The sequence below is a fragment of the Ctenopharyngodon idella genome, chromosome 5 (genome assembly GCF_019924925.1).
Source record: "Ctenopharyngodon idella isolate HZGC_01 chromosome 5, HZGC01, whole genome shotgun sequence".
NCBI classification, from domain to species: Eukaryota; Metazoa; Chordata; class Actinopteri; order Cypriniformes; family Xenocyprididae; genus Ctenopharyngodon; species Ctenopharyngodon idella.
Genome location: NC_067224.1, coordinates 20,113,168 through 20,138,185, shown reverse-complemented (window position 1 = coordinate 20,138,185; position 25,018 = coordinate 20,113,168). Strand labels below are relative to the sequence as shown.

At 36.9% G+C, this 25,018-nt stretch overlaps 1 protein-coding gene across 2 annotated transcripts; it reads right to left on the bottom strand.

The window, feature by feature from the left end:
- Nucleotides 1–548: 548 nt before the first annotated feature.
- Nucleotides 549–17,463, bottom strand: dnajb5 (DnaJ heat shock protein family (Hsp40) member B5). 2 transcript variants are annotated; one of them, XM_051895290.1, is made up of 4 exons: nt 17,393–17,463; nt 14,626–14,888; nt 11,090–11,727; nt 549–4,759 (listed from the first exon to the last, which is right to left on the bottom strand). In XM_051895290.1, exons 2-4 carry the CDS (start codon nt 14,834–14,836, stop codon nt 4,526–4,528), a joined length of 1,083 nt encoding a protein of 360 aa, XP_051751250.1. In that variant the 5' UTR covers nt 14,837–14,888; nt 17,393–17,463; the 3' UTR covers nt 549–4,525. The 2 variants fall into 2 exon arrangements, with proteins under 2 accessions (XP_051751250.1, XP_051751249.1); XM_051895289.1 differs by lacking the exon at nt 17,393–17,463 and adding an exon at nt 16,657–17,275.
- Between the last annotated feature and the right edge of the window lie 7,555 nt (nt 17,464–25,018).

Below are 25,018 nucleotides of genomic sequence, written 5' to 3'. Positions count from 1 at the left end.
GGGTCAACCCTGGTCAGCTCATTTACATGCAAAGTATGAACTCCATAAAAAACTGAGTGGAATGTCAGAACTAATTTCTCAGATCATACAGTCAATGGCAGATCCATTAGAGGAATGCAGTGCAGTTAATGGAGCTGTCATGTCAGTGACACAGATAATCAGACCTATCGAGACATGCAGTGAACCATGAAATGTTTAGTTATGCTTAAAGATCACTGAGAGATTTTATACTTTATCAGCAGTACATCCATCAATGGGACTGATTCATACTTGAACTTTATGAAGAAATAACTGAATTAACACCTTTAGTTAATTAACATGTGAAATAAGGCTTTTTCTATGACTTAAAGGAAGTTGATTGAGTCAAATGTTCTTGGTGACTGAGAACAGTCTGATTCACTGGGTAATTTCAGAGGAGGAATGAGGATCATTTCTGAGTCAAGCGATGTGGCATGAGCCATTTGTCAGACATATCCGCATAATGAAAGCATTTTCCTTTCATGTCACGTAGACTTTACATAATGTACTTAAAATAGATGAAAGCAAACTTTTGGTTCAAATAATATTCTTTTATAACATTTATTTTAAATACAACTACAAATTCAAAACTTTAGTCCAGCATTGATCTGTGGAGTTGAAACCTTTGCTTGTTACAGTATATCTGCATCTGTATAAACTACAGGAACTATTTATAACTGTATCAAAATGTGGATTTGTTGTCAACATTCTGATTTTGTATTGAGATTTGTTTACCTTGTGTGCCCAACATCGTCGTGTCACATGGACAGCTGTCAGTCTGTCTACATTTCATTCAGTCTGAAACAGTGATCATTATTATTTTCCATTTCTGTCAACATATTTGGTTTATTACTTGTTCTTGTAAATCATTCATAAAGCACCAAAAATGTATACTGCAGCTATACTGAAAATGAACATGGCATACACTCTCACACACACACACGCTTACAGGCCAGTATACGATTCTCTCTGAATCAGAGGAAACTAACACACCGTTTGCTTTCTGCATTGATTTATCCTCCAAATGGACATAGGGAGCTGGATTTATACATGAGGACAGAAGTCATAAACATGAGACATTTCAAAACGATCAAATTCAAACAGAAGTGGCTGGATGTCCAAAAGTCCCATGAGTACAATGGTATAACAATCCTAACAGCACATAACAAAACTATTTTACACTAGTCTTTAAAAAGGTTGTGTTCTTTCAATTTATCACCAAATACAGTAATGATTAAATGATAGAGTTAAGGCCCGTTCACACCAAGAATGATAACTATAATGATATCTATATTAGTGTCCGCTATTCTAAGCAAGTGCTGCATTTTTTCGTCTGCCACTTTAAATGCTCAAGCTCTTTAAAGCACGGTGAATTCTGATTGGATGTCAATGTGTTTATCGTTTATCAGCTGGAAAAAATTCTAAAAAAATGTTTATAGTTAAAAATTGTAAAAATTGTTATAGTTGTGGTGTTTACTCTGCTTTTCTTTTATATTTAGAATGATTTTTAGAACTAAATTGTTATCGTTATCTTTATAGTCATCGTTCTTGGTGTGAACGTGCCTTTATGACTGTATAAGAGATATTCTGGATGGATCCCTGGAAAAGTGAAAATTGTTGCTTATATAGAAAGTGCTGTTACTCAAAGGCTGTTGTTACTGTAGAAAGATGGTACATCACAAATCCACTGAAAGGAGACTCTGTGCTTTATATAAACCTAAACTAAAATACAGTCAACTATTGCAATTTATTTCACATTGCACACATTTAAAAGTGTAAAATACAGTATACTGAAACGGTTGTAGTAAAAAGCTGTTCGAAAAACAAATCAATCCCTCACAACTTCATAAAAAAAGTTAGCAATATTTGTAGCGATGGTTACTGAACAATGAAGATCTGTATTTCAAAAAAGAAAAACTTGACATCACAGTTCTCAGTTTCACACAGACCGATCTTCAAACACTAATCAACATTAAGTAACAGTTTTTCATTCACTTTCATTTGCTCATAGGAATACAAAATGGCATTTTCATCTTAATATACTGAGACTGCCATGCTGCACTTTGGAGGATGTTTGTGTGTCTTTTAATGTATGGTGTGTATATTAATATAAACAAATGAGCACTTTCCAATAGTTATTTGCTTCAATGATTTAACAATTATATTGTCCACATTATTTTTTCCATGGGACACAAAATGTATTATTTAACAGAATGACCAGGCTGTTCTTTTCTATATAATGAAAGTGAATTTTGACTGTCAAATTCTGCCCAAAAAAAAAAAAAAAGACTGAAAGGAACAGACCAGGGGCCTCATTTATTAACAGATTTGATCTTAGAGTGTGCGTACGCTTAAATTCACACCAACGCTCATATTTATAAAAACTAATCTATAAAGAAAAGTACTTTTCGTGCCCAGAGGCACGAAATCACTCTCCAGGACATTCTCGTTCACTGTTCCTTGCTGGTGGAACGATCTTCCTGCCTTTATCCGGAATGCAGAATCCCTGGCAATGTTCAAAAGACAGCTGAAAACTCATCTCTTTCGTGAGCACTTAACCTCATCTTAAAAAAAAAAAAAATGTATACCTATCCTTTCACTTCCTCTAATCCCTCTCTATTTTAGCTTATGATACTCTGAGCATTACCTAAGACTTGTATTGTGAGCACTTTTTGTGTCTATTTGCCTCGTCATGACGACTCGCTTGTTGTATTCCTCACTTGTAAGTCGCTTTGGATAAAAGCGTCTGCCAAATGAGTAAATGTAAATGTAAATGTAGTGCCATGTCAGGGTCTGAGCAGACATGCACACTTTTCCTTGTCAGATTACTGCAGGTTTTTGGAAATCTAAGCTATTCCTGCAGCTCGCCATTCTAAATTAAAGGATTTGGACGATGACTGTTGATCTTTTATATGTAAATGACATTAATTAGGTGTCGTTTACAACGCAGAGAACTGAAACCATTCAGATGCGCGCAAGTTTAAGATCATTTGCAATTTATAGATCTCACATCTGAAAGAGAGGCGCACGCTCGTTTTCTGTGTGTACGTTCATTCTATTAATCTCACGTATGCACATCTGAGAAATTATCCAAATTTAGGATAGTTTCTGCGCAACATTTTATAAATGAGGCCCCAGAATTTGTTATTTATTCACTGAAACATTTCTTTTCTCAGTTAATAAAACAATTTGTTAGACCAAATCGTAAAATGTTGTGTACGCATGACCAAGACGGTCTCGGTCAAAGATTTTTGTTTAGTATGATCCATGTGAAGTGCCAAATAATTGTATGTAACCTATAATATAACTTGGATTGACGAATATGACTGCAACCTAAATTACACATATGATATATATATAAGATTGCCTATGGTGACCATTATATTTTTTGTTCTTTGTTCTGTTTTTTTTTTAATGTTTTTGTCTTTTATTATTTGTCTCCTTTGCATGTTTAAAAAAAAAAAAAAAAAACTATCCTTCTCAAATCTCATTCATTCTTTCATAATCAGAGCTGGTGAGTCCACAACACACAATGTCTTTATTTAGTGACAGCTAGAGGCGACACAGTTACCAGCTACTTTTCTGGAAAAACATCCTGGACATTCTGCTAGTTAACTCATGTGTTCCACAGAAACAATAACCTGTTACGAGCACCATGATGATGTCTACATGACTGATTTATCCTTTTTGGGTTAACTAACCCTTTAATGATGTTACTGCAATCAATTATTTTAGGTCCTGAAATTACAAAATAATCTGATTACAGTATTTGTTTCAATAATACCCTTATGTCTATATGCTAATGAAAATAAAACAGCTTGTTTGAGCCATTTTAAGGCACTCAAAATTTGTGTGACCTACAAAAACCACTAAATGTTTACCAGAAATGCCAGTACCTGGTACTTCAAAAACTACCAGAAAGCACCTGTATAGATGGGTGGAAATATATCAAATCGTTGCCAAACGACTCTGCTGGTGCTCAAAAATCCTAAAAATCCAGAAGTCTCAACACTTTAGTTGTCATACATATTCAACATTCAAAACAAGCTTATCGATTATTAAATGGAAAAGGGTTTAATCTGCTACAAAACAACACAGATTCAAATTCAGAATAAATAGCCAGTTGTTTCTGGATCGTCCTCATCTCCATCACTGCACCAATAATATTAACCTTCCATCCAACAAAATCAGTCATTTTGTTTTTCTTTACAACCGTTTGCCTTCAACATGTTGATACAGAGATTAAAAACTGTTAAAGGGAAATAATAAAAGATTATTTAAAAAAAAAAAGTCCTTGATGACACAACTACTTCAAAACATGTCCAAAAAAATCGGCGTACCATATGTTCAGTGAAATTGATAATAAATTAATTAAAACTGTAACAAAAAAATCAAATAAGCCTCTGGTCCTTGCGACATATTTGTCCCTCTTCAAATTCAGCGTCTGTATTTTTAAGGAAAACGTGTTTGAAAAACGCAAGCATAAAGTAATTCCACTGAACATCTTCTAAGACTGTGGTAGGTGCTGTTTGATGATCTCTTTGGATTGAGGTGGTATTCTGTCTGGGAAACGCACCTGGAACTCCACTATCAAATCCCCACGCTGGGATGGATTTTTTGGGAAAGGCAGGCCTTCTCCACGCAGTCTCTTGATTGTGCCTGGTTTGATGATATCGTTGCAGGGCAATGTGATCGCTCGGTTGTCAATGGTGGGAATGTTCACTGTGCAGCCACACAAAGCCTATCAAAAAGAAAAAAGCAAAGTGAAGTCAGTGCGGACAAGAGACGCTGATGGTATTTCAACACTTAAGCACAAACTCTACATGGCGACATAGAGACTTAGTGTAAGATGCCTCTATGATGTTACAGGCACAGAGAGCACATGTACAGTATAGATATATTTATATACATATAGTAGTTTATTACTCCAGTCCTCAGTGTCACATGATCCTTTAGAAATCATTCTAATATGATGTTAAAACAGCTGTGCTGTTTAATATTTTTGTTGAAACCGTGATAATGTTGCAACATTAAAAATTTTGCAACATAAAAAAAAACTGTCACTATAAAATAAAATTGTTAATTAAAAAACTGAAAGAAAAAATTACTGACACAAAACTTTATTCACATTTGGTTAAAAACTTTATGCAGGAGCTGTAAAGTTTCGGACTTGGATTATGTCAAAGTGGGCAAGCATGTGGGGATGTCCAAGTGTGTGTATGTGTGTGTTATGCTGCAGTAACTGAGTACACAGAAAGCTAATTCTGGCCACCGCTCTCATTTCACACAGCTAATAAAGCAACTGAAAAATCAGCTGAGGACATAAATTGTGAGTCCCAAATCAGAAGTTGCTATGGATAAAAAAATAGAGTAAAGCAGGATTCCATAGCTTTGCACAAATAAACTAAAATTAGATTTCAAATTGTTGAAGAGGAAAAATTATACACAATATACACAAACCATAATCATATCATATTAATGCCCTCATTTGTACTTTGCTTTGGATAAAAGTATCTGTTGAATGAATAAAACTAAAAAAGTAAATCAAATGGAAGCTGCGGCAACCTTAGATACAGAATATTTTGTGACATGATTTATATGTTGAGAATATTTTTGTGTTGCTGGCATTTCATGGTACTTGAGCACACTGCACTCATGATGTTAGTGAGATGCTAGTGGCATACTCTGAGCTTTCTGAAAGTTGTTGCCTAAAATAATGAAAGAATTGATGACTTCACTGCTTCATATAATCCTGCAGTGTGATAAGGTAAACACTTTCCATTATGGAGGGGCTTAGGCTTTAAGATCCCCACTGGACCATCTGATAATAAGCATAGATATGCAAATTTTTAGTAAACATAAAAAAAAAAAAAATATATATATATATAACTACTAAGACATACTGACAGGATGTAACTGACAGGATTAGATGAACAAGCTCTTCCTGTATTTATAACTTCATATAAGAGATTTAGTTTATTTTCATCTTCCAACAGAGCTGAAGTTCCTCACTGTTAAATATCAACATAGATCAGCACAATCGTCTCTGAGTTTTATGTTAATTACTCTGATACTGGTGAGTTTTAGAGAGCATTCAGGATGTTAAAAACTAAATGGATAAATTCAAGACTTTAAAATGTATGCAGTGAAGAGCCTGTGGTTATTGCATGTGAGCTTATGCTGGAAGAGCTTTTCATGAACTTTCTGTGAATACCAAGCACAAACATTGCCAGACAGCTCTGCTTAGCAGCTGCCTCAAGAGACGAGGAAATGTGTTCGCAATGACATCAGCTCCTTCCTACAGACAGCAGTGGTGTGGGCTGGGGGGATGGGAGACGGGGGGATTCATGGAAAGAAGGGAGTAGCTGATACTCTCACAAAACAGTTGACCATGACAAGGTGCCAGGCATCTCCTTGACTCTGGCAAATGATGATGTTTCCCAAACATAGTCTTGTTAAAGGACAGTGAAAATAAAACAAGTTCTTTTATGGTCTACAGCTAAGTGTGACAAAGAGGTTTGTCACTGATCTGGACATTTGCACCAGTACGAAGTTTGCAGAACATTACCACTAGTGAAATATATAGGCTAAATCTACATTTACAAACCCACTAAGCAAGCGGATCATGACATACATATGTCAATAATGACACAGGGATGTATGTACAGAACTGAATTTATCACTGACAACTGTATTCTGCTGCTGTGTGAACACAGACATACAGGTTCATCACGCTGCATGTTCACACATATTAAAGGTGCATTCAGTAGTTTGGTGCTATTTTAAAAAGTTTTACACATTAAGAAAACTAAACAGTGTTTTTTGTGAAGAGTCATCTGAATGGTGTACAATGGTGAACTCATAAAAGTTTTCTATAAAAAGTGTTTTAATTAGCTATGTATGTTGCGAGTCATGTATTTCACTATGTTGAAATGACTATGTCCTCACGCTCATTGGCTGCCGCCTCTGTAGATACGCTAGTAGCGTAGTGTTGTTTGATGATATAAAGAGCAAAAATTAGACAATGTTCTGTTGACACTTACTATCGTGTATTATTGTCAGCAGAGACAAGCGACAAGAGACAATCAGTTAATGTACAGATGCAGAAAGACAGACGAAGACAAAAACGAGCGTAAACATTGATACGGCATACACAAGGTGGAAAGATTTGATGACAGAGAAAATCCTGAGTAGTGATGCCTAAATTGCTTCTATTTTTGTTGGACAGGTAAAAGAGAATTAATTGATGCATTGGACACTCACTAGTATCAGAGTAATTTACATAAAACTCAGAGACGATTGTGCTGATCCATGTTGATAGGTGTCAGACTGGCAGTGCAGCGGCTTAACACCACTAAGGTATCAGTACTTAAAGTACACGAAGAAGAGCAATGCTAACATTACCTAAAGAACTACTGAATGCACCTTCGAGACTCAATGCTCACATTAAAAAATTAACTTGATGCATCCAAGATCACATTCAGAGCTGTCTTGAATAATCCAGCATCATCATACAGATATCATCATGTGGCCTTGCATTTTCTCAGCATCACTGCTAACAGGGCTCTTTAGTACTGCTGATGAGTAATTACTAGGTGAATGGGTATGGAAATTACCAGCAGACAAGGACCTTATAGCTGTCTTGCTCTTGTACAAACCCAGCAAGCAATTAAAGAAGCTCAGAGCTCTAATTAAAGCAATGCCTTGGGGTTCCACTAAGAGCAACTCTAAATGAAAAGTCATACTGAAATGAAGACAATGTGCCCATGAGAACAGTCTAGATCCATGCTAAATCTGTCCTGTGAATGCATCTACAATAAACAGGCAGATGAAAATTTGTGGGGCACGTTGCCATGAGTATGCATGAGAGGGTACCAGATGGCAAAACAGTTTGTGGTGTTCACTGGAACTTATCAAGTTTCATTCTGGGCATCTAATGAGCGAGACCTTTAAAAGTAAATCACTGCCCTGAAAAATCTCAGAAACTATTAGTAGTCATTTAAGACAGACACCATAGATGTTTTCAGATATTCACAACCGTGGCTGACATTTTACAAAAGCCAAAATGCTGTTTTAGACAAAGGAGCCTATGGTGTAGAGAAATCTCATGGACACATTATTGTTTGAAACAGCTGACAGCTGACTGCCTTGGCTGAGCTGCCAATGTAAAAGTTGTCAAAAGTAAAGTTAACAGAAAGGCAAAAAAATATATATTTACCGTTAATGACAGTGGTGCTCTGAAACACCACACCAGTCCCTCAAGGCTGACATTAAGGCTGTTTCTGCTGATGTCACTATAAAGTATTAACTGACAGTGGTTTTCTAGGTCACTGCAGTTACTATAGTTATTATCCTCAGTGGGTCAGCCCATGAAAATCCCATTACATCTAGACAGCATCAATAGAATATTTAAATTATTGCTTTGATTAAAAAAGCATCATGTTCCAGCATTTAATGACTTGGGGCAGAATTTTCTGAGGTTCTTATTGAATCCCCTCAGGCTAGCACTGCATCAATGATGCTATGAGCTGTCATAAACTCCTGAACTTTCAAGATGAAAACACAACTACCGTATCCTACAACACAACAGAAATACAATTCACAGAATCTAACTTTTCAATTCCAATTATGATTGCTTTTTTAACCTGCTTGTTTATTGTTCACAAACTATATTATCAGCACGTTCCATGTGCAACCCGAAAAACCACGCTTGGCTCAGTCACATGACAATTTTATATGCGCAGTTCAACTCTTCAAGGCGAGTTCAACTCGCTTTTTCAAAGCGAGGACTCTGCTTTGGCGTATGACACTGCACCATGACATTCCTGTGCTCTCACACTGAAGTGGGAGAGAGAGAGTAAATCAGCAATGACGTTGAGCCATGTAGGGACTCTACAGTCACCAAGCATGATTTGTTCTATTGAGTCTTATAGCTATGGTAGATCAACACTGGGCATGCTCATTTACATTTACCCATATATACACATTATAATGTTATACAATAATATTAATATGTTTCATAATGAAATGGTAGGTCACGGATAGGACTGCGCGATATTGGAACAACAACTGACATTGCGATATTTTGTTTTTCTGCTTTATATATTGCAATATGAAAACAATTTCACAAGATAACTTGAATAGCTCTATTTGGAAAGAATGATTAATTCTAGAATGACTGCGGCGATTTTTTAGGGGAGTCAATCTGCATAGAAAATAATAAACAAATTACAAGCACAGATAAATACAATAGAACAAAGAAACAAATTAAACAAACAAGTCTAACTGTATTCAGGTACAGAAATTTAATAATCAAATGTAAAAAAAAACACTGCATAGTCTTCACTGTATATAATTAATCTTTGTTAAAGCTACAAAAGTGATTTTCTCATTGTCTTTTGTTGTTTGATTAACATTAATGACAAAGACAGCAGCAGTTATATTAGGCTTTAAGCCGTCGCTTTAAGACCTAATGAACATATTCAGTATAACCTAATGATACGCATCTGTTTTCTTTCTCAATTGTTTACTTTGACGTAAGACAAGTGTGTTTACCAGGATACTCTCCAAGATGGGCATTTTTAATATAATTTAGCATGTATGTGTCCGTTCAAGCACAAAAAGACGAGAAAGAGAACTGAATTCGGTGTTCGAATGCTGTCTGGGCAGTTCTGTGTGTGTGCACAGAAAACAATGCATGAGTTCCAAAATTAAGTTCTCTTTCACATCTTCTTGTGCTTGAATGCTTTAAACTCGCTTGAATGTTTAAACTTACAGGACTTAAAGACACATGCAACTTCCACTCTATGATGGTTAAACTTTGCTACTAATCCACAACTCAGATGCGTTCAGAACCGTGGGGCCTGGTCCATATGGATCACGGATCAACTATAATTCCTACTTACTTGACATCACACATCCTGCAATGTGACTATCACAGATACGCACATCGTGATGTCGATCTTGAAACAATATATCGTGCAGCCCTAGTCAGATATTGCAGGACAATAAAACTACCAATGGTTTGCATGGGGAGAATAATGCAGCCAAATTTAGCAGCTGTGCAGGTTAACAAGGTCAGCACTTATTTTAAACTCAGTGGGGTTGATACCAAATGAAGCCCATTAATTTACCCTTTAAGTCCATGTAAATGAGGGCACAAAGGCCAAAGGGTGGTCCAGTGTTGAGACTGCAGTAAACCTGTCTAATCTAAGTCTGGGTCTGTCTATTCTTGGGTTACAGAAGCCAACTGATAAAACAAGCCAGTCTGCTTTGACGACCAGTCAGGGAATGTCAAGGAATAGAAGGAAAAAACACACAGGTGCAAAAAACTGACTGTCAATTAGGGATGCACAATATTGAATTTCTGGCCAATAACCAATATATCAGTAGCTATGTTTCCATCTACCTATTTTATGTGCATTTTGGGATATTGCATAAAACACGCTGGATGGAAACGGCAAGATGCGCATAAATTCTAAAAATGTGCATAAAAAACTTGCGCTCAATTGAGGTGGATACATTTTTTATCCAATAAGAAGACATGTGCATAAACTATGATGGAAACACATTTACCGAATAAATCCCTCAATGCACAACAAAAAACCTAGGTGACTTTGCCTCAACAGTGGATGTAACTGGATAACTAGTGCAACCAGCGGACGAATTTCATTGTACAGCATCTCAAATGTTTTTTGTTCTCTTGAACACACAGGGTGGAAATGCTGCTTTATTCACAAATGTCTTGTGCGATATTCCAATTTTGCGCATAAGTTAAATTCACAAATTTGAATGGAAACAACTCTGTTCCTGGAGGCACACCAACACTACACATTTTTAAACTATTCCTAATCAAACACACCTGATTTAACTCATCAGCTTGTAATAAAAGACTCCAAGACCTGAAATGAATGTGTCAGATAAGGAAGACATCCAAAATGTGTACTGTTGGTGTGCCTCCAGGAACATGGTTGGGAAACACTGCAATATATTGTGAATTAAAATACATGGTGGAAACCAAATGGATTGAAAACTGATTGTGTCAAAACAATGAAGATTTAAGAGTACCTACCTCCTTAAGACCGATCTTGGCTGTGTAAATGATGTTGGAGCCATCCCTTTTGAAGAGTGGGTGCCCTTTGTCCTTGAGCACAAATGCAATATCAGCAGGAATGTTCTCAGGTGTCTCATCACCCTCTTTGGGGAAGGTGATCTTGGTCCCTTCCTTCCAGCCTCTCTTGATGACAATGTTAAGGATCTTGTCCTCTGTCCTCATTGTCCTTCCATCTTGGTTCAGTCGTCGGCGAGTGATTCGCATCCGCTTGGTACATCCGTGGAAGATCTCCTCTAGAGACACTTTAAGCTCATGTACCACCGGAGGGTCCTGCACTTTCCTTCGGCCGCTATGAAGTTGCTCATTACGATGTCTTCGACCTCCACCATGATGAAAACCGTTGATACCATTGAAGCCAAAGTGACTGAAGGAACTGAAAGGATCATCATCTCCATCCATGTCAATGTCCATGTCATGGTCACCATGGTCTGCAAAGCCATTAGTTGTTCCTCGCTGGCGTCCAGAGCCAAAGAATATATCGAAGGGGTTGGAGCCTCCAAAGAAAGAAGCAAAGGTGGCATGTGGATCCCCATGGAAAGTGTAGTGATATGTAGTCCCTTGTCCACTAGATGAGCCTGTGCCACCTGCTTTCAAACCTGAATGGAAATACACAGGGGGAAACAATGGATCAGGGATTTCTGCATTATTTTAAGTTCTACCTAATTTCACAGATGAGCCTCTTCTCTGACAGTTTCAAGGTTAGCAATCGCTCTAGCTTTCAGTGATGATATTTCTGAATCTTTAAAAATTATTCAGAATAACTTTTTGTCATCTCTTAAGTAAGCCATATTGAGGGCATCACCAGTTTAGAGAGTCTGCCACAGCTGGATTTAGGACTCCACTGGCCTTGAATAGTCAATTCTGCTCGACACTGATAAAACCTAATCAACTTTCTATAAAAGTGTTAACTAAAAAGGATGACTTATAACTATTATGGCCTACTGCATACTATATTTTAAGAATTCAAGATTGTATAAAGTGTAGATTCCTCAATGTAAAGTGTCATTTTTCTTAAAAGAAGCAAGTCTTTGACACACAGCCCAGTTGGACCACTTTACCAATACCATTGTATGCCAACTCCAAGATGATTCTTTGACTCATTCCCTTGACATTACTAAGAGGGGAGTCTATTTCTTTGCATGATAATTATTTGAAATAGCCAAAAAAGTGAAATAGCCAAACACACCTCTATGACTCCCAATTTCTACTTGTTTAGTGAAAAAAGAAAAATACTGAGTAGTCTACTTCTGAATTATGATGACAGCTCTACACAGATACTATAATTGGCAACTGAGATGTTAATTCTAAAGTCCTGCTGGACAATTATCAAGTACTAGCCTACTCCATGACGTAGCATGGAATAGAATTTGATTTAGTCTGCAACTGTTCACACATCACCATTTTGAGGTGTAAAGCTCAACAGAAGACCTGCCAAGTCTTTCTTTCTTTCTCTCTCCACCCCCTCTCAGTTTGGTTACAAAAAGAACAGATTCAAATTGCTGGGCAAAGAACAGAAACACTCCCTTAAAAGTCTTCTTTACTTCTAGCTGGCTCAACTTTGTGGTCTGGTTCTAAAAAATAAGCTGAAAAGAACATGTAGCACAAATCCTGGGGAACTAATGATCTTGTATGAGTTGGAGACTATAACATGGTGAATATGTGTTCTCTGAGCTGGGATGTCTAAACTGTGTTTTGAGGTTTACTGCAAAACAGTCCTCTGCCCAAAAATAGAAGTACAGAAAGAGCAGGTCAATTAGGATCAAACAATCATTTGTTTTTGTGTTTTTCAGTTCTGTTAAAAAACCATTAACATCCATGTGTTATGGTGGGTGATTGATGGCTCGTAACAAATGCACTCCTTCTAACGACCAGGACACAAGCTGACTCATCTTGCAACTTCACATCTTCAACTCTTCAGTCAGCGTACTTAATGTGGACATCTTATAAAACATGTTTCCACTTCATTCTTTGCAACTTCAATGAACTCCTCAGGGCAAAACAGCTAATGAGGGGATGTTATTAAAGTGGGTCATTTGGGAATAACAGATTCATATATCTTAAAATACAGATTCAAAAACATAATACCTCATTGTGAGTCTGTGCTAATAGAGCCAAATAAGCTTGCTTCTGCTGCCGCAGCCATTTGAGGGAACCCACTGGCTCATTTTAGAAGCAATATGGAACCACGCCATGGTGCACAGAAAGAATTTATGCAAAGACTCTAAAAACATAAAGGGATTCCTTGCGAAATTCAGGACTAACTTCAGTGAAGGAGGAATTGGCAAAAGTTTGCTCAGTGTAAAGATGCTTAGTTTGGCATCTAGCCTAGAGTTGGCATAAGTGGGAACATTTAAAATCCTTCTTTGTTTGCACAGACATTTTTATTATTTTGGAACAGTGCCATGTTTATAGTCCTTGCATTAGTCAGAGAACTTCTCTGCATCATCCTGCAGTGTGAAGGAGTTATTTTGATTGTTGGCAAAAAGCAGAGGTGGCAGAGTTGCACTGACAGTGTATAAAGAACAGTGGTCTGGCCACGTGAGCCACGACAAGATCCTTTTGAGGGCTGTCCTATCTGGTATAAATAGAACTTTGCCTGCATCCATGAAGTCTTGTTGTAGCATCTGTAATCTGTTTTCTTAGAAAAGATATGTTGAAGTAAAATGCACTATTTTAGACTGTTGACGCAACACCAAATACAAACAGACTGTAGGGTTGTCATGGTGAGGAAATTTTCACACTGGTAAATAAATTTGCCACAACACCGGTATTACCGATAACTCTGCAGAGGGGGAGCGGCGCTTTTCACTTTCGCAATCACCCATACTCTGTGTATAGGCCGATTATTTGCGGGCATCAGGGAGCCGTTATCAATATGCTGGGTATTAAAAAATAGCTTTTAAATGCGTGCTCGCTTTTCACTTTCGCTTTCGAATTTGCGATCACACTCATTCAGTGTATAGGGAGCGGCGGTACTGACTGCACATTTTACAAGACAAGATATTTGTCAACTTTGTCCAACAGAGTTGTTTCACGATTCACACTACTTTACCTGGGGTTAACAATTAATCCTAGGTATTCGGTATGTGTAACTGTATGTGAATATGCAGCATGTGATTGGGTGTCTGTTGCTTCATACTGTACAAGTTTGGCAATGCAGAGTTAACAGTGCAAAAGTAGTTCTAATCCTGCTCTGAACCAGCGTTTCACAACCTGGGAAGAAAGTGGTGCTAACACCACTTCTAAATTACAAGTGTGAAATGTTCCTCTACCTCTAGTAGCGGGATTTAGAACAACGAAAAACTTTAGTGTGTCCAGAATCAAAAATCTACTTAAAACAGTGGCTATATAATGATTATCAAATTGTGAAAAAAGATAACTAAATTATTGTTTCTTAAAAAACTAATTATGCCCCAAGAATGAGTCATAGAATCTGATAAGGTACTGAGATGTTTGGCTGTAGTTCTTCTGTATATGGAACCAACCATACTCACCATCCTCGCCATACTGGTCATAGATCACTCTCTTCTTTGGGTCACTCAGAACCTCATAAGCCTCTGCTATTTCCTTAAACTTCTCTTCAGCATTAGGATCCTTGTTTTTGTCTGGATGGAACTTTAGGGCCATCCGCCTGTAGGCTTTTTTGATTTCATCCTCATTAGAGCCTGAAGGTATGCCAAGGATCTTATAGTAATCCTTCCCCATGGCTTTAATTTACAGATAGAGTCCTTCCAGAACCAGAACTTCCAGAAGCTCTCTACAAAACAAAGGTGAAAATAAACAAGGTAACTAATAAAGAAATTAAAATGCATTCAGGTTATATTGAAAATTCTTTTTAGTGTCAACATAAAAATAATTAATTTTTCATTTTGGTAGAGTTTGCATTTAGTGTTGTTGTTGTTGTTTTGTTTTCTTAAAAGGAAGCATTTGTGTTTCTTTTGCTCCATAAACGCTCACAGAGTGGGTTTCTCACTGTTAAGCGTGAAATGTAAAATACAGAGTGGATCTACACCCGATTGATTATTTAATACTTTCCATTTTTCGGTGCATTGCTCGCTGAGCCGTAGAAGGTTTGGAACTATTTTTTCATTGACGGGGCAGAAATATACAAATTAATTGGCTAATTTGTGTTTTACACTTAAAGTACTTGATATTGTTTAGGTTTAAATGAACTGTTAAGTAATATAAAACGCACAGTCCAGTGGCGAGGCCAGACATTTTAAAGTGAGTGGACCTTGGTGAAATAAGGTGGACCTCAATGCTAACTCTCAAATTACATTTTACAATACGCCTACATGGACTAAAAATAATTTAGCAATTAAGATTAGTTTAATATGACTTATTGTCAGCAAACTCTTTATTGAAAATAACAAAATCCATTAATTAATAAAATAACCAGTGTAATAATAAAAAAAAGAACAATAAATGAAGGTAATAATATGCAGAACGTCAAAGGTTTCTATTTACAGCCTTTTTGCAGAGTTGAGCAATGTAGCCAATCGCAGACATGTCTGTTGATTTCTTGAATGCAATGGCCAATCAGAGGCGTTTAAGTTAAAATCCGCTCAAAGCCAGAGTTTTGAACTGCACGCTCGCAAATCCTCTCTTTATAACAAAAAAGTGTAGACATTATGTAAATAAAAGATTCATTGTGCAGTGTAGACAGATTCATTGATTATAACGGAACTTTGTGAGATTGCGTCTTCCCAATGAACTAAGATGAGTGACAGCTGTTTAGTGATAAAGTCTAGGCGATATATTAGTTCAGAATTTAAATAAATCTTTTGTTTTGTTTGCAGCGGCCACGTAGCCTACACACGCTGCAAAGTTTCGAGAGTGACATCCACTAAATTCATGTATTTGAGCAATTATTATTGTCATGTATGTGTGATTTATTTCTTCTTTTTCAACAAAATAATTATTTTGTGTCTCATTTGATTGGGTGGACCAGCTGTCAATCTGATGGGGCCAGTGCCACCCTGGGGTCCCTTATGTAGGGCACAGATACTGGCACAGTCTTCGGCATTTCAGACGTGCTGATATGAAGAACAGCAGCACTCCTGCTCGTTTGATATTACTTATGCTATGCCTATGTGCTGCAGTGTCCGCGATATTCATAAAAACACAGGCAGTAGAGATAAATATTACACAGCAAAATTCTACAGTCATATTTCATAGTGTCCAAGAAAGGTTTTAGTGTTACACAGCACCGTGAAGGACATTTTTGAAACTGTATGTATAGCGCTGAGTGCAGCTCTTGATCATTTGAGCGTGTCGTTTGGGCGGCACTGCAGAAAGAAACACTGCTCGAGAAACACTAACAAAGACTCAGCATATCATACAGAGCAGTTTCGATTTACACACATAAACACGCATGCATTTAAAAAGTGTCATGTTGCATTTAGGCTATTTGCTTGTTTGATCTTTTCCGTTTGACTGAAAAAACGTTTTGTCTAAAATACACAAAGCCATATATATATACACTCTGTATTCGACAGATCACGAACAAATTCATTAAAGCTCACCAGTTACAATATCTGCAGAACAATGATGCCGGTTTGCCGCATCCGACAGGAAATCCTCATCACTAAACCAAAACCTCTGAGGTCTCCCGGTATTCCTCTCCGGTATTTAATGATGTCATGGTGACCACCAATGAAAAAATAACGGACGACTGGTGACTGAGTGATATCTCACTGACGTCAGTTAGACAAGCCTGACCTCTTTATGTATTTTTCGCATAAAAATAGATGTTAGATTATCCGCGTCTGCACCAGCATACAGCTATATGCTCTGCAGAGTGTGCACACCAGGGTGCGATTAGACAACATCCTTAAATTAGACGCAAGCACAGATGAAATCAATACCGGCTGTGTCTCAAACCCTCTGAGCTGTCTAAGCAGCAGGCAGCGAGATTTTGAAACACACGCACTTTCATAAAAGTAACGACTACTATAAAAAATTCAAAATCCTGATCATGATAACAGTCCTTGAACTGGTTTTATGGCATATTTACAGTTATTATATCAAAATCTATCATTACTATTAATTAGAAACCGAAATGGTATTTTATAATAATTCTCAATGAGCTAGTTACTGAAGTTGTCAAATTCTCTCCGCGGCATGACTAAAGCTTTTAAAAACAGACTTCAATATCTCACAGTGAAATCTTACAGGAGAGGATAAAGACTGTCAATCACATTCTTAATATGTGTTTCACTTGTATTTGTGAAGGTATACAGAATTGGAAAAAGAGCTTACCGTGTGAAAATATCCTTTAGCTGTCTGCCGGTTAGAGCTGCATGACATTCTACTCTATTCCTTTAACCACGCCCCCAATTTACATACGCCCCGCCCCGTCTCCATACAGTCCATCTCCAGAATCATCTGAAGTGCACTGTAGATATCTGACAAAGTGTGCTTACAATGAAGGGAATTTACAAAAAGACTTTTGAAATTAATGAAATGATTAAAATATATTTGACAATTTTTATGGACTAATAGTCTAGAGTGGACACTCATGCAACTATTTTTCACCACATAAATTTGATTAAAATATTACCATATTTGACTAATGTTAATTCTAAACACTTATTTTCTTTAAATGTACAGTCATATGTCTGCAGTTTCTGCTTTTAAAGGATTAGTTCACTTCTGAATGAAAATTTCCTGATAATTTACTCACCCCCATGTCATCCAAGATATTCATGTCTTTCTTTCTTTCTTTCTTTCGTCGAAAGGAAATTAAGGTTTTTGAGGAAAATATTTCAGGATTTTTCTCCAATAAAATGGACTTCAGTGGGGTACAACAGGTCCAAAGGTCCAGCTTCATAGGGCTCTACATGATCCCAGACGAGGAATAAAGGTCTTATCTAGCGAAACGATTGGTTATTTTCTAAAAAAAAAAAAAAAAAAAATTTATATACTTTTTAACCACAAATGCTCATCTTGCACTGCAGATCTACAAAGTGCACAGTGTCTACAAAGCGAACATGCAAAGACTAAACCAAACGCCCTTTACAAAAAAAAAAGATAAAACAGCGATATCAGACAATTTTGAAGGTGGAGGAGAAAATTATAAGTACCTACCACAGCACTTCCGCCTATGTCACGCGTGACCTTTCCAATGTGATTACATAATGTGTGGCGGATCGCAGAGCAGTGCAAGATAAGCATTTGTGGTTAAAAAGTACATACATTTTTTTTTTTTTTAGAAAATGACCGATCGTTTCACTAGACAAGACCCTTATTCCTTGTGTGGGATCAAGTAGAGCTTTGAAGCAGTACTGAAACTGCAATTTGGACCTTCTACCCGTTGTACCCCAGTGAAGTCCACTATATGGAGAAAAATCCTGGAATGTTTTCCTCAAAAAGAAAGACATGAACATCTTTGATGACATGGGGGTGAGTAAATTATCAGGAAATTTTAATTTTGAAGTGAACTAATCGTTTAACCTCAAGTAACATTGTATATTTGACAAATGAGAGCTGATTTTGAGAAAGGTAGAGAGAAAAAGATCTATAGAGCAAGTATATGTATATAATGACATGATGCAGTATCCACAGTTTTTCTACTGTTTATGTTCCTCTCCACCTCCCAGCATGTGCTCTTCACTCAAGCAGGACCTGAGCACTCATGTCTCTAGGAATAATTGGGCTCCATAGAGCTGTCTGGCCCCAGATCAGGCTTTTACATTAACACAGCAGGGGACGAGGTTCTCCACTGATGTCTGGAATCATACTCATCTAATGTCACTCTACAGTCTAAGGTATTCATTCAGCCTCCTTTGTGTACATGCAGGCTCTATTCAGGAACACTGTTATATAAGTTAACATCCAAGGCACCCTTGGATTTTCCTCTGTACCTTTTGAACTTTTTAAATCTATTAGCTGCTTATTTTGCAGTTTTTGAATATTTCTAAAACTAGTCACACTGAAGTAAAATCCATGTTACGCAATGCTCTGAGAGTCGGGCATGGATTTGTGCATTTTGAAAGCAGACAGATATTGCTCATAAAGAGTGTTTATACAAACCAAAACCGTTATGGTTGTCGACATTCTTCAGAATATCTTCATTTAAAGGGTTAGTTCACCCAAAAATGAAAATTATGTCATTAAATACTCACCCTCGTGTCGTTTTACACCCTTCTTTGATCTTCGGAACACAAATTAAGATATTTTTGTTTAAATCCGATGGCTCAGTAAGGCCTACATAGGGAGCAATGACATTTCCTCTCTCAAGATCCATAAGGTACTAAAAACATATTTAAATCAGTTCATGTGAGTACAGTGGTTCTATATTAATATTATAAAGCGACGAGAAACAAAATAACTACTTATTTAGTGATGGCCGATTTCAAAACACTGCTTCAGGAAGATTCGGAGCGTTATGAATCAGCGTTTCGAATCATGATTCGGATCACGTGTCAAACCGCCAAACAGCTGAAATCACGTGACTTTGGCGCTCCGAACTGCGGATTCGACACGCTGATTCATTACGCTCCGAAGCTTCCTGAAGCAGTGTTTTGAAATCGGCCATCACTAAATAAGTCGTTTTTTGTTTTTTGTTTTTTGGCGCACCAAAAATATTCTCGTCGCTTTATAATATTAATATTGAACCACTGTACTCATATGAACTGATTTAAATATGTTTTTAGTACCTTTATGGATCTTGAGAGAGGAAATGTCATTGATTCCTATGGAGGCCTCACGGAGCCATTGGATTTCAACAAAAATATCTCAATTTGCGTTCTGAAGATTAACGAATGTCTTACGGGTCTGGAACGGCATGAGGGTGAGTAATAAATGACAGAATTTTCATTTTTGGGTGAACTAACCCTTTAAAAGAAAGAAAGTCATACAGGTTTGAAATGACATGAGGGTGAGTAAATGATAACAGAATTTTCATTTATGGGGTGAACTATCCCTTAGACATATTTCTGGAGGGGGTTTTAAATCATTACTTGTGATTTTTGGGCAGTGTTCATTATATAAAAATAAATAAAATAATAATAATGAAATATAACATTATAGGTAATCTACAAAACAATAAAAATATCTGTATGAAAATGATAAATATGTAAAATGTTACTTTCATGTCACTATATTACAGAATAGGCAACTTTTCCCTTAACAATTAATTTTTTTATGAAAACCAAACTTGTTCTATTAGCATGCAGACATGTCATAATACATGTGTTATCATGCTGTATTCCAGATTATTTGAGTAAAATGTCATTACAAAATCCCCATGTCTTAGTTATTTGTATAAAGTTAGCTCACATCTTTAAATAGTGAAGCGTGGCTGAAAGAGGTGGACTGTTGGGAATGAGAGCACCTGAATCATCAGAGTACTGGAGTGTGGAGGAGAAATGTAAATGATTGAGTGACTCAGAACCTCCCACAGGCGACAACTTAAGAGCAGTGACTCTGCCATATTACTGATATTCATTTAACCCTTTATATGCAGCACAAGACAAAGGCCCTGAGTTAAATAATTGTTTTTATTAATTGTGACAGATATGGACATCACACAGGTGTTGGGAAAACCTCTCTCAGTATTCATCCATGGGGCAGTTTGATCATCATAAGCAAGTTTTCTGTCCCAAACAGTCAAGGATTCCCCTAAAGGCGCTGCTCCATCCAGAAATACCCCCAACCCACAGCTAGATAAGTGTCTCCATGGCAACCGGCTCTACAGACTGTACCTCCACTGTCCATCCACCTCTTCAGCTCTACGTGACTACACGATTAAATGACTTAACAAATAAATAAATAAATAAAATCCCACTCACATGTCTAACTAACTGATTTCTTTCAATGCAGGGGTGGAATATACAAGTGGAGGCTTTCTTTTCCAAAAACCTACTTCATTGTGGAGCACCTGCATGTACGTCATTTAATGGTCATACAGAAGCGAGAACACTGTCTGTACAAATGGAGAGAAGAGAGAGAGCGAGAGGAGAGAGCACACTGGGTTTGAACACCGGGTAACAGAACAAATTTCACAAACAAAATGTACTTTAGCACCAGACAGCATAATGGTAGCCATGACAACTGGACCCAGAGCTAGACAGTGCATATATATTTCTATGTCACTGTCTTCTGACACCAATGAAATCTGTCAATACAGAACAATACAAAACAGAGGTTTTCATTAGGGAGTTTAGAGATGACAGTTTAGTGTAATTGATGATGTTCTCTGCTGTAATTTAACCAAAGTCTATAGAATAAAAGGGACTTTGGTTTAACTCTTAAAGGGACAGTCCACCCAAAAATGAAACATCTGTCAGCATTTTTTCATCCTCATATTGTTCCAAAGTGGCTTTGTTTCTACTGTGGAACACAAAAGGATGTCCAAGCTGCTCTTTTTCTATATACAATAAAGGTGAATGGTGTCCAACACCTACACACACACACACATACACACACACACACACACTGGGTTTCCATGTTTTATTGGGGCTTTCCATAGACATAATGATTTTTATACTGTAAAAACTGTATATTCTATCCCCCAATCCTAAACACCTAAAAACATCATATAGTAAAAATATTAAAAAGAGAATAAATATTAAGAGAGTGAACATTTTGGTAATGTAACATTAAATGTTATCAGAGAAGGATTTATTTGCAGAATTCAGAAGATGTTCCTGAAGTATAGCGCGTCATCACTCAGAAACGTCTGTGGGCTGCAGACCCAAAGGTTAAAATTACACCTCTTGGCATGATTCAGCTGAAAATGTGGCGAACACCACAGAGACAAAGAGATTCTTATCCCTGTGATTATCAAATCTATGAGAAATACACACAAATACAAAATCCTGCTTGTTTCTTTGGTGGCAATTTAACAAATCTGTTTTGGCATCAAGCTGATCACACGACTGGTGCTGTATCTCTGATACTGGTATTTTCCAGCTGTAAATACGTGGGCAGAGGAATACCTGTTTCAAAATACATTTATAGAAGTACATTCTGTTTCTATGAGGTGAATGTCTGCTCATATAACAGTTTGTGATGGAGACCCCCTTGATAGCTCGCAGCATGTATATGTTATTACCTTGTTAAAAAGTGTCACTTAAGTCATTTCACCGACACTTGACACCGAGTTATACAGTAACTAATATTTAAGTACTTAGACAAGAAAGTTTTCTCTGATGATTATATATATATATATATATATATATATATATATGGTGACATAGTAGAGTGGACATCCCATAAATGCAAGTGGAAATTCTGAGCCATGTTCTGGTTCTCACTCATGGCACTCACTGTCCCTCTGCTAAAACAGCACGATGACTCAGGCTCACTGCTGCACTGCTTTTCCAACACTGTAAACTTTTGTTTAATACACTCATAAGCCAATCAGTGAGAAACAGAAAGAGGGTTGTGAACCCATAGGGGGAAGATTTTTCTTAATAAGGCTTGTCAGACTTAATAATGGAAATGTGGCAACTAAAGTTGGCTGGTATATTAAAAGAGATCCATCACTAACAACTGGCAGTTAATCCTCATAAGTCATGTGTTTCATTAGTGCTGTATTGCAGATAGGATCTCCCGTATAAGTGCAATGCAGTCTCAGTTTTCAGCGCAGGATTTATTGTTTCTATAATATAATGGGATATTTACCAGTCAAACAGCAATAATCTTTGAGGCCTCTCATATAAAAGCTCAATGACTTTATAACATATAATTCTATGTGTTTGTCAGAAGAACCTCTATGGCTTTTACAAGTATACAAATGTTCATCAAATGCTCACATGCATATCATGTATTTCATCCTAAGCCAAAAAGAGGCTAATGATTGTTTATACAGAGGACAAACTCAAATCCTTCAATGTCACAGTCTTTATCTAAAATGTGATAGAAGAAAGTTGAAATAAGGTAACTGTGATAGAGAGAGTAGATGTTCAAACTATAGCACAGAGTATGAGTGTCTTGGGGTTCTGACGAGGTCATCTTATTAAAGTCTCAGCCGCTTGTACCTCAGACAGCCGCACACACACTCACACTCACAGGCCTTTAGCGCTGCTGCTGTTGCCTCCACCACTAACACACTCTGAAGATGAGAAAACCACCAATGAGCCTCTTACATTATAGCTCTGGTTCATTACAAACACTGAAGAGTAGCCAGAGGAAAAACTAACTGCATCATAAGATCAAATTTGAGCTTTTCAAGCATTTCAAGCATATGAGCAATTCTCCAGCTTTGAATATATGGACAGAAAGTTTATCTTATATCTTAAAACATCATTAGAAAATATTTTATTACAACACTTATTAATGCATTTTTCAATATTTAGTGATTGAATTATGTTTATGTGGTTATACATTACTGTTTAGGGTAATATTGGGGTCTAATTTATTTATTTATTTATTTATTTATTTATTAAATGAATAGTTTTATTCAGCAAAGACACATTAAACTGATCAAAAGTGACTGTAAAGAAATTTACAGATTTTGGAGCCTGTACAGCTCGTGCCTCGGATACTCTGACAAAAACTAAAACATCTGTTTGGTTTTGATCTCTATCGCGATCACCTGACATTGCAGTTCTTCATCATCATGAAAGCTTAATATCTGCATGCGTTTTAAAGCCAAAACTTCTGATATATAGTTTTCTGAGAGCACACATCTGAGGCACACACACAGAAAGCTGGATTTCAGACGGCACGTCCCGTGACTTAAACTGATTTCTCTTACTAATTGTACATAAACCATCTATGCTAATAGTCTGTCAACAGTCGTGGGCGGGGCCTGTGCAATATGACGTCACATTGCATATAAACTGCAAACGGCTTATTCTGAGACACTGCTTATGATTCATAAGGGATTTAAAAAAAGGAGTGGGTGGATTTTTACCATTATAGGGTGTTTGTGTACACGCACTGCCGACATATTTATGTTCAAACACCATGTAAAAGTGAATTTTGAATAATAGGTCCCCTTTAAAATATATTAAAATAGAAAGGTTATTTTAAATTGTACTATTTAACAATATTAGTTTTTAGTGAATTTTTGATCAAATAAAAGCAGAGACTGCATAAAACATAAAAAAAAATCTTACCAAACCAAAACTTTTGAATGATATAGTGTAAAATGTACATATTCATTGTTTTTTGTTTTGGTCCCTATGAATTCGTTAAACTGTAGTCATCATTAAAGGTATCATTCATAAAAAAGAAGGTTGTTTTGAACAACAAGGCTGCAGAGCACAGCTACAGGACTGGTAATAAATAAATAAATGAAGTGAGATATGTAATTAAATGTGGTAGACTGTGGGAGAAGCGTCAGAATTCCAGCTGGCACTGCATTAGATTCAAGCTTCACAAGTTGATGGCACACGGTCAGATCACCATAAGCTACTATCCGTTTGTATCAACATGTTTTTGAGGACAAAAACATTGCTGGGTAAGCAAACTTCAGATCGTATATGTTAACACTTGTGCCAAGCCATAGGGAGTTGATGCAGAACTCACAGCATATGAATTTTTTATTCTCTTCTGTTTACTTTTTTAATATATGCGTACATGCTGCTGCACAGCTACTATTCACAGATACTCCAGCGTGTCGTTCTGACTCAGATGTGAAAGAATGTATAAACAGCTAAACATAAGTAAAGACACTGGCATGCCACATCTCAGTCTCCCATCTGCTGTCTGGGTACCCTGATAACACTCCCTCTGTAGCATCTATTAAAGTGGATGAGATCACCATGGCAACCGCCATATCCTGGGATGTGAATTTCTTACACTTACAATGCCTCAAAAGGGTAAAACTGACCAATACTATTTTGTCAAATTAATATAGCTTTCTCTTATAGGTGGGAGCAATGGTGTGCAGATAAATGCTTTCAGTCAGGTCAGTACTAAGATATTCAAAAA